The sequence below is a fragment of the Pongo pygmaeus genome, chromosome 5 (assembly GCF_028885625.2).
Source record: "Pongo pygmaeus isolate AG05252 chromosome 5, NHGRI_mPonPyg2-v2.0_pri, whole genome shotgun sequence".
NCBI lineage: Eukaryota > Metazoa > Chordata > Mammalia > Primates > Hominidae > Pongo > Pongo pygmaeus.
In genome coordinates this window covers 95,882,524-95,893,632 of record NC_072378.2, presented here as the reverse complement: position 1 = coordinate 95,893,632, position 11,109 = coordinate 95,882,524, and the positions used below count along the sequence as shown (strand labels likewise).

At 36.0% G+C, this 11,109-nt stretch overlaps 1 protein-coding gene across 1 annotated transcript in view; it reads right to left on the bottom strand.

The window, feature by feature from the left end:
* Window positions 1–551: 551 nt before the first annotated feature.
* Window positions 552–11,109, bottom strand: part of FUT9 (fucosyltransferase 9) — a 189,994-nt gene continuing 179,436 nt past the window's right edge. Inside the window, exon 3 of the mRNA XM_054490846.2 lies at window positions 552–1,903. Within this exon, the coding sequence (XP_054346821.1) occupies window positions 816–1,895 (1,080 nt within the window). The 5' untranslated portion in view covers window positions 1,896–1,903 and the 3' untranslated portion in view covers window positions 552–815. The remainder of the gene's footprint in view (window positions 1,904–11,109) is intronic.

Genomic DNA, 11,109 nt, shown 5'->3' with positions numbered 1-11,109 from the left:
TTCTTTGTTATTTGAGGAAATTATTTGTTTTATTATGACAATGAGTGTTATCAGTAGCAGAAAGAAAACTGTCTTAGATTTTCTAAAGTATTATTGGGATTACTTCCCAGGTGCTGAAAATCACAACAAATTGGATATTTAAAAATACTTGAATAATTTAATTTAAGACCATGAGAATAAGTAGCTGCGAATCAGCTTAATGAAAATAAATGAGAAGTCTAATAGCTTCCTGAATAGAACAGTTCTGCTTCATATCTTTCTTATTCACTCCATGAATAATTTCACCTTCACAAATGTGATAAACAGGTAAAAAAATAGATCAAATAGAGACAGTTACACACTTCGTTCAACTTAGGAGTCAAAGAGGTTAGAATTCAATCGCAACATGTTCTCCCTTTGTTATAGTATGCAAAGTTGGAACTAGACATTGTAATACTTAGTGAAAATTTTTCATACTTTCCCAAATAGATATTTCCCAAATAGATTAAACAGCTGATCAGTGTAGAAACAATAATCAAACCACAAGCTTACGTTATGGACAACTACAAAAATGTGAAAATCAATGTTTACAAATGATAATGAAGAATAAATGACTCTCCAGTGCACATAATTAGGTATATACAGGATAATTTAAAACCGAATGGAATGATTGCTCCTGCTGAGCGTTTAAAAATCTCCACCAAAATATACATGTTACCCTAGAGAGGGTGATAAAAATAAATTGTGACACAAAAGTAGTATGTTGCATCTCTTCTTATCCTCAATACTTGGATGATATCTCATCAAAATATCAAGTGTGCAAGTGATGAAAAATTTTAATTCCAAAACCATTTCTCTAAATTACCAACAGACTTATATTCTTGATGCCTTTTCACATGATCGCAAGCCAAGCATGCATGTGATTCCCAAAATCGTGGAAGATTTACAGTGAAATCCTTCCTCCAGTTAAAGTAACTAAGGTATAACTTATTGTTTTTGTCGACTTCCTTCAGGTACTTTGCTAGCTCACTGGGAGAGTTATAATCTTCCACATGAATGAATGAATCTGCTGGAATATAATTCTCATAGTTTTCCCTAGATGGTCCCAGAACAACAGGTACAGAGCCAGCCAGAAAAGCATTGTAGAGCTTTTCCGTGATGTAATCCTTGTGGATTGAATTTTCAAAGGAAAGATAAAATTTACAAGTAGATATGGTAGGAATCAAATTTTTATCATTGACATATTCTCCAAATGCTTGCCCATAGGTATGGATTTCAATGCTTTTGCTTAGCTCATTGTAATACTTGACCCTGGCATGCTCAGGGTTCCAGTTACTCACAACCCAGCACACCAACTTCTCTTTGCTTGGCACTTCAAACACGAAGGGATTTGTGCTCACCGTCAAGAAGCCGTAAGGCACTTGGATATCTGAATCGCGGCGGTAAGTCAGGGTCAGGTTAAACAAGTGCTCAATGCCACTCTTTTGGGGAGTATGAGTTGGTGATTCCAAATTCATCCAAATCCATTTCTGGAAGGGTGGCCTAGCTTGCTGAGGTAAATTTGTCAGATCCCAACTGATGTCTCGGTGATGGATCAGAACTGCGTGGGATTTGTTGTACAGTGAACGGTCCGTTGTGAGATGGCATCCTTGGATGTTGAACATTGCTTGGCAGGATGTAAGGTCAAAGGTCTGCCCAAATGGCCACACCCACACCAGAATAGTAGTTTCATTAAAATAGTCAGTTTTGGTGGAGAAGAAGTTTTTCATTTTCAGCACAGAGCTGGCTGATTCCATTGGACTGAAGATCCAGCTGTTGGTAGGTTTGATGTAAATGAGAAGACATGCCATGAAACAGCCCAGGATAATGCAGACAATTAAAAATGGGCGAAGAATTCCTTTGGATGTTGATGTCATAATTTTTTCTATGAAACAGAGAAGACAGAAGGGGAGGTAGGGGTGGGAATGAAGAGATAATCATAAATATATTTGAGATATATTTAAAATCATAAATATGAGATACACAGGTAGTAATCAACTGCATTTTCCTTTTCAGTGTTATCAAACCATTGAGAGAAACAGAACTTTCCTCAAAGCCAAGAAACAGCTTTCAAAAGGAAGTTTCCCAAAAACTCTTATAAAAGTACCAGCATATCTTCAAACCAAGTAACATTTTTTTCAATGCTATCCTTAACTGTTCTACTTTTATTTGCTTGTAGAAAAGTGGCACAACCTAGACTGTCATCGCTAAAGCCATGACTAAAATTTTTAGTATTTTGTCACCACATCAGATTTGTGAACATCTCCCAGTTGATGTAATCACTTATTTACTCGCATATTGAGACTGTAGCATAACTTTGTGGTTCAGATGGAATTTGATAGAAAACTAAACTGCTTTTAAAAACGTTATGTTTTTGTTTTTCTCGTTATAAATTTACCTTCACAGTTTGCAAATGCATTAGTATAATCTTCTGGTAAAAAAAAAATGGCAACTCTTGATTTGATACGTTTTTATAAAACAAGTACACTCAGGCAAATTTTATAAATTCAAAACTCACAGGGTTTTGTTTTTATTTATATATTTTTCTTACAGTTTTCTTTGTTTACTTTTAATAATTTGTTAGTACATCCAATATCTACCAAGTTGTAATAATCAAATGTTCTATTTGCATTAGAAAAACGTTCTCACTTACGTAGCATAAGAGCTTTAAAAAAGTTTTTCTTTGTATTAAGATGATATTGGTATTATAAAAATAAACAAATTCTCAAAAAAGGGCTATATTTCATGAAGAACAACTTTGATCTCATGAATTTTAGCAGATTGTGGCTAAAAAGATGAGTGAAGCCTTTTTTTTTTTAAAGAAAAAAGTGTCTTCAAGTATTTTTCTCTTCGGCATTCATGCCTCTTTATGGCTATGAACACAAAAATATATCTGCGAAAACTGTTTCTTGATAAAATTCTCACAGATCGTTTGAAATTCATGTTGTTTCTCTTACGAAAATAATATGGCCTATACATTTCAGACTCATTAAAGTATTTTGAAATTTTGATAGAAACTAGGATAGGAACATTAGATGTTTCCTTCCAAAAAAGGGGAGAAATTATCCTTCATTTAATTACCTAAATATATGTGAACATTAAAAAAAGCACATTCTTTTGCTATGCAGTTTTTCTTAAAGCATATGAGACTCTCTGAGTAGCAAAGCTTGACTGTGAGTCCAAAGATTTTGGACACTGCATTCTAGATCACTCCCAGAACTACGGTAATGGAATCAAAGATTGCAGCTTCCTGTCAAAGTTGATTTCAGTTCCACAGTCAATAAGAAAATGAAAACAAAAGGTACATGTCAAATATGTCTTGGTGCTAAATTATTAATCAATCCTTGGAATACAGAGAAAATCAGGAAAGAATTATGAAGGAAATTTCAGTTATTCAGAATTAAATGACATTGAAGGTTCTACAAGTCAAATTTTGTTGTGTATTTAAACAGAAGGAAATTATAGGTTTGCACACATTTCAGAAAATTAATAAATTGGTCAACTCAAGAAGCTAGACAAAGAAAAATGGTAAAATGCTAAAAAAATAAGAAGGAAAAATGTTAAGGTAAGGGCCAGAAATTTGAAATGAGTAATAATGTCACAAGATTTGAAAATACTCAAACTTTAGGCAAGAATAATGAAGAAAAAACAAATTCAAATGTAATACCAAAAATAGCAAATAATTGTTGATTTAGCATAGATAAAAATTGAAGTAACTATTTTGAGTAATTTTATGTTGAAAAATTTGAAATATGACTAAATAGTTGTATTTTTGTACAAATACAGAAATACCAATATTTGTGAAAGAAAAATTCTGATTCAACAGGTAACAGTTAAAGAAATGGAATTCATAAACAACAACAACTAAAGGCAAATACTAGGTCTAAATGGTTTTCCAATGATATTAACAATTCAATAAATTGGGAATACCATCCACCTTTTTAAAAAATTATTTTAGAAAATACAAAAATTAAGAAAGAAGCTTAACTCATGAGGTCAATTATAATCTTGTTACCCAAGCAAGATATGACTTTTTTTTTTAAAAAAGTCATTTGTGCTTATGAACACAGATGCAAAAATACAAAAATTCAGCAATAATAAGTATTAGAAATAGATCATGATGTGATTCAAGAGTAAGTTTATGGAAGTTTAGTTGCATTTGATCCTAAGTATAAATTTAATTGGACAATCTCTCAATTCCATCTAGACTCCAGAACTTACAGACTGAAAAACCTTACTGGAAGGGTCTCTTTTCATTGGAAAAACATTAACTTTTAATATGCCTGATTTGACTGACTGTTGCAGTGTTTTCTTCCTGTGAGACCAATGTTTAATGTTTTTAGAAGTACTTTGATTGAAAGTTTCCTTAAATCCTTTTTGAACTGAAATGCAATGGCAAAAACTATTAAATAAATGATGTCAGTTCAATATAATCAGGTTACAACTGAAATAGCCACCATTTAATAAATGCTCATCCTTAGCCAGCCCTTGTGCCAAGCATTTTACACACATCATTTCCTTTAATCCTTCTACAACCCCTAAAAAGGACACATTTTCTCATTCCTTCACAGATGAGGAGATTTCAGGCCACAGATACAAGTCATCAGCTTAACCACTGGATTGTGCTCTCTCTTTCCTTCTGTAATCTACTTTGAACAAATAACACAAACATGAATAATCCATTTGCTTTTGGTATCTCAAGTTTTGTTGTCTTGATTTCCGTGGTCTCTACCTTTTATTCTGTAATTAAGAACTATTTAACCATGAGTTAAATTTAGATTAATTTCTTTTAACAAGGATATCTGACACATATGTAGGGCACTTATTAGTGTCAAACACTGATCTGAGCACTTATATTAACTTATACACACACACACACGTATTAACTCATTATATCCCCATTTTATTGATAAAGAAACTGAGGCCCAAAATGATTAAGTAACTTGTCCAAACCACACAGAGTTAATGGCACAGAATACTTTTCAAGCCCAGGCCACCTGGCTTTAGAATCTGAGCATTTGATAATTAACATTTTAGATCACTGATTCCCCAGGTTGCAGCCAGAATATGCAATCATTTTAGTGATACCAGAATGTAAGCTTTGTGAGGGGCTTTGCTTTCTTCACTGCTGTATCCTTATCACCAGAATGTAGTAGATGCTTAATAAATGCTGTATATCTCATATGAATGAATGGGTGAATTACTGCATCTCAACTATGTACAAGCACTGTGCTTGGTAGGTAACCAGATATACAAAAATGAGCCAAAGGTGAATGAATGAATATGTACTTTGTTTCTTCCTCTGTGCATTTAGCCTGGAGCTCTCTATGGAATAACTCCCATTAAAATTGGCATATGGCTATTCCTACCGCTAGAAGAGCAAAATCTCCCAGTTTTGCCTCTCTGTTTTGTCTCAAAGTTAGCATCTATCCAGAACATTTTAGTTCCATGTCTCAGTCTCTCTCTCTCTCTTATTAGCCAAACGAGGAATTGATCAATAGACAGAAACAATGTTCCTTCTACTGTGTGGTTTCCAGTTTTCATGCTTCCTGGATATTTTATATAACTTGAGGTTATCCTTGTTAACTCTCTGCTTATCCCCTCCCCTCAATTTTTCAGTGCTGTCAGGGTCAGTTACTAAATAATAGGGGAAGTTACTTAGTAACCTCTACTTTGTACAGAGCTGTCAAGAGAAGTTTGCCTCTTGGGGCCAAATTGACATCTCCTTGACAGAATCTTTTTCACCTATTCCTCATGACTAAAATTCAGTTGGATACTTAACATGTCTTATACTGGTAATCAATACAACCTATTTTAAAAACACCTGCAGCAGTGTTACTTTAGCTCATGAGAGACAGCAATAAACGTATAGCACAAAGCAAATTGTAACAGTAAATAGGATAATTAAACCTTTTCAATTATTTTTAGTAGTTTCAAGTACTATGGGAGAACGTAACTTAAAGACTTTACCATCAAAAATAACGGAATCTGGGCTAAAAGTGCTACTTAACAAGACTTGGTATGCATGATTCAATTTTCTGTTAAGAGATTACCTCCAGTCGTTCTTTAAGAACACTCTACTGAATGTTAAAGAATGGAAGATAACTTGAAATAGAAAAAGATTTGAGTTGTAATTCTCAAACCACAGATACATATCAAGGTATTAGGGAGAAAAATGTGTAACTAAGGAGAACAGGAGGCTCCCTCAAGGAGAGGCAGTCCTATTGTAAGTTTTGATTTTTGGTGGAGGTAGGTATTGAATCCTTATTTTAAATGGAAAGAAACAGGAGCATGCTATAGAACAAAGTTCAATACTTGCTTAAAAGTGGAGATGGAACAGGATAGCTGAGCTTGTAACTTGTGACTTGGGGCATTATTCCCAGATTGCAGCCACTACCTACCTCTTAAACCCACCTCCCCTATCCCTCATTAGCAGGATGGTGGGGTTGGAAGAGATTTTCCCTTATGCCATTAGGAGTTGTTGGGTCAGCACATTTGACAGTCACTGTATAGTACATTTACTATTTTTTTTTTGTGTGTGTGTGTACTATTAAACCATTCCTAATAAGATTTTTTGATAGCTGGTAAAAACATGTGAAATACATAGACCATTTGAACAGAACTGTAGATCAACCTGAGGATCTTCAAGATAAATTCATACCAACTTCAAAGACAAGAAATGAATCACTGACAAATTGAAGGGTGAATTTGGGAGAAATGCCATTTACTTTTTGGCACGAAGACACTGGTTGATCTATGGAATGCTATAAAATTTGTTTGTGAACCTTTCTCAAAGATCCTTAGATATAATCTCTGGTATTTCCAAGGGTAAGCCTTTGTTTTATTTCCTCAAGCCCTGAGGAAGTTGCCACCAAATGACACCAATTTTGATCACCAGCACTTTTCCTAAATATTTCTCAGAACTCTCTCTGGTAATAATAAGTCCCTGATTCATTTCTGCAGTGGGTTTGTCTTTAGACAGTCCAACGCATGTCTTTTTAAAATTCTTTTTTCTTCTTTCATTCTTGCCTCAGACATTTGTTTCTACTGGCAAGAGAGCTACAAGTTAGCAAAGGCCTCAGAAGCAGCCTCAGAAACAAAGTTTCTGTCTGACTTTCTACTGCTCTCCTGTCTTTCACCACTCATTATCTCTTAAAGCAAGCAGTAGAAACTAGAATCCCTCTTTTCCAAGGCACTCATAGAAACAAGAACCCTTTTCCTCCAAGGCCACTAATAAAACCTAAAAATATTACTACAACTTTCACCCATCTTTCTGTGTAAGAACTGGCCATGAAATTTTCTGACCTACCTTATTTGATTGTAGGTCATAAGACCTGCATTCCAGAGAAGATCCTGCCTCTTACCAGAAGGAAGGAATGCTAAAGAGAAGCCAAGAAGAATCTTAACAGACTGGTCTTGCTGGATTTCTCCCCTTTGTTATTTTATTTTATTTTATTTTTTTGAGATGGAGTCTCACTCTGTCACCAGGCCGGAGTGCAGTGGTGCGATGTCAGCTCACTGTAACCTCTGCCTCCCGGGTTCAAACGATTCTCCTGCCTCAGCCTCCCAAGTCGCTGGGATTACAGGTACACACCACCATGACCAGCTAATTTTTGTATTTTTAGTAGAGATGGGGTTTCACCATGTTGGCTGGGATGATCTTTATCTCCTGACCTCATGATCTGCCCACCTCAGCCTCCCAAAGTGCCAGGGTTACAGGTGTGAGCCACTGCACCCGTCCCTCCTTTGTTTATTATTATTAGATCAGATCATTTTTGCCCAATCACATTTCCATATGACTGTCCATTCTTCATTAATCCCAAGCATAAAAATGAATAGTTCACCTTAAGTCTTCGAGTCTTAATTCTGAAGGCTCCCATGTAGCATAAAGCTATGATCAAATAATTTTCTTATGCTGTTATTAATTTTTAAATTAATTCGTCTATTATATTAGACTATTCTTCTATTAATCTGTCTTTGTTAGTGGGGTGTTGGCCATGACCCTTATGACGGGGAGGAAAGAGATCACCACCTCTCTATTCCCACACTGGCAATCGCTTCCCCTTCTTCTTCCCCTAATATTCCAGGATCCAAAGTATGTATCTTGAATCCTTCAAAATATATCCATAATTATCTATATTTTCAAATAAGCCAAAACACCCCACAACAACACTATATGTAAATTCTCAAAACTACAAAGAAATCTCTTTATTTTATGTAAACCATTGGTGTTATCTGATTCTCAACTATTAGTAATCTGTTTTTGCAGGTTCAAAGAATAATTTGCTCCCCATATAATCATTGTGAACTTCACTATTGTAGTATTAGTACAGGATTCTGCAAAAATCTGAATACTACACTGAATGCTTATAATTTAAATTGGGTGGCTTATCTTTTCTTTTTAGGTTTTTTTGGTTATTGTTTTATTTTGCTTTTACTCCTGCCTACAATTTTTATGCTAACAACACGTGCAAGGTTAAAAACAAAAGCTTTACGCTTTAGCTATTATACACCAAATTACATTCTGTCTCAAAGTCCTATAAAACTTTATATATTCATCACTGCACTTTCAAAAATTCCCTTGAAACTTCAAATTCTATTGAACCTCTCTAATGGGCATTCCTCCTCTAAGTTCCCACAATTTTCTCCATTAAATTCTGAGCCAAATGCCTCTTGCCTTTGGGAAAAATGCCATTTACTTTTTGGCACGAAGACAGTGGTTGATCTCTGGAATGCTACAAAATTTGTGTTTGTGAACCTTTCTCAAAGATCCTTAGATATAATCTCTGGTATTTCCAAGGGTAAGCCTTTGTTTTATTTCCTCAAGCCCTGAGGAAGTTGCCACCAAATGACACCAATTTTGATCACCAGCACTTTTCCTAAATATTCCTCAGAACTCTCTCTGGTAATAATAAATCCCTGATTCATTTCTGCAGTGGGTTTGTCTTTAGACAGTCCAACGCATGTCTTTTTTAAATTCTTTTTTCTTCTTTCATTTTTGCCTCAGACGTTTGTTTCTACTGGCAAGAGAGCTGCCAGCTACCGCTTTTCCCGTACTGCAAATTTCTTTATTTTGGGCACCTTCTACAGTCTCTCTCTTTGAAATTTTCTTTACAAATTCAGGGATTAGCGTCTTTTAGTTTGATCTTTCATCTGCTCTCTCTCCTCTCTACTCAATCACCAGTCCTTCATCAGTGTCTTTATTAACTTTAGAAGCTCTATTTACTGGCTTCAGCTGTGGCTAGAGCCATGAGATCTGACACTGAGCCCAAGTGTAACCTGGCTCATGCTCCACGTGCCCTTGGGAAATACCACAGACAGGGCCAGGAGGTGCCTTGCTGGCATTTTTTCAGAACAAGCTTTCCGGCACCCTTTGAGGCCAGCAGTCTTTTATAACTTAGCTGTCAGCACCAGCACTTCTGTGATAATTGTCAGGTTTAGTCCCTTGCAGCCAACAGATTAAAAAAAAAAAAAAATCCAAAACTCTCATTTTGGGCTGATATATTACTAGCCTTTTGGACTTTATAAATGAGAATGTCTTCATTCCAGATGATAAGGTAGGGCAACTAACCCAGTGACATCTTGACATCTTCTTGTCCTTCATATCCACACCTAACCTAGCACCAACTCCTGCCAATTTTACCTCCTAAATATTCCTTACATTAGTAGACTTCTCTCCATTCCCCTAGGTCAAATGTCCATCAATTCTTGTATGGAAGACTGACATTTCTTTCTAAGTGGTCCACCTAGTGCTCCCTTTTGATTCTTTCAATTTTTTCACAATACAGTAGATCAGTAGTCCTCAAAGGATGGCTCTATACCAGCAGCATCAGCAGCATCTGAGATCCTGTTAGAAAGGCAGATTCTCCTACTGGAACCCAGACATATGAAATCAGAAACTTTGGAAAGAGGCCTAGCAGCATGCTTTGGAGAGCCCTCCAAGTGGTTCTGATGTACACTAAATTTTTTTTTTTTATTATTATACTTTAAGTTCTAGGGTACATGTGCACAACGTGCAGGTTTGTTACATATGTGCCATGTTGGTGTGCTGCACGCATTAACTCGTCATTTACATTAGGTATATCTCCTAATGCTATCCCTCCCCTCTCCCCCCACACCACTACAGGCCCCGGTGTGTGATGTTCCCCTTCCTGTGTCCACGTGTTCTCATTGTTCAATTCCTACCTATGAGTGAGAACATGCAGTGTTTGGTTTTCCGTCCTTGCGATAGTTTGCTGAGAATGATGGTTTCCAGCTTCATTCATGTCCCTACAAAGGGCATGCACTCATCCTTTTTTATGGCTGCATAGTATTCCATGGTGTATATGTGCCACATTCTCTTAATCCAGTCTATCATTGATCGACATTTGGGTTTGTTCCAAGTCTTTGCTATCATGAATAGTGCCGCAATAAACATACATGTGCATGTGTCTTTATGGCAGCATGATTTATAATTCTTTCGGTATAAACCCAGTAAAGGGATTGCCAGGTCAAATGATATTTCCAGCTCTAGATCCTTGAGGAATTGCCACACTGTCTTCCACAATGGTTGAACTAGTTTACAGTCCCACCAACAGTGTAAAAGCGTTCCTATTTCTCCACATCCTCTCCAGCACCTGTTGTTTCCTGACTTTTTAATGATTGCCATTCTAACTGGTGTGAGATGGTATCTCATTGTGGTTTTGATTTGCATTTCTCTGGTGGCCAGTGATGATGAGCATTTTTTCATGTGTCTGTTGGCTGCACAAATGTCTTCTTTTGAGAAGTGTCTGTTCATATCTTTCACCCACTTTTTGATGGGGTTGTTTTTTTCTTGTAAATTTGATTGAGTTCTTTGTAGATTCTGGATATTAGACCTTTGTCAGATGAGTAGATTGCAAAAATTTTTCCCATTCTGTAGGTTGCCTGTTCACTCTGATGGTAGTTTCTTTTGCTATGCAGAAGCTCTTGAGTTTAATTAGATCCCATTTGTCAATTTTGGCTTTTGTTGCCATTGCTTTTGGTGTTTTAGACATGAAGTCCTTGCCCATGCCTATGTCCTGAATGGTATTGCCAGGTTTTCCTCCAGGGTTTTTATGGTTTTAGGTCTAA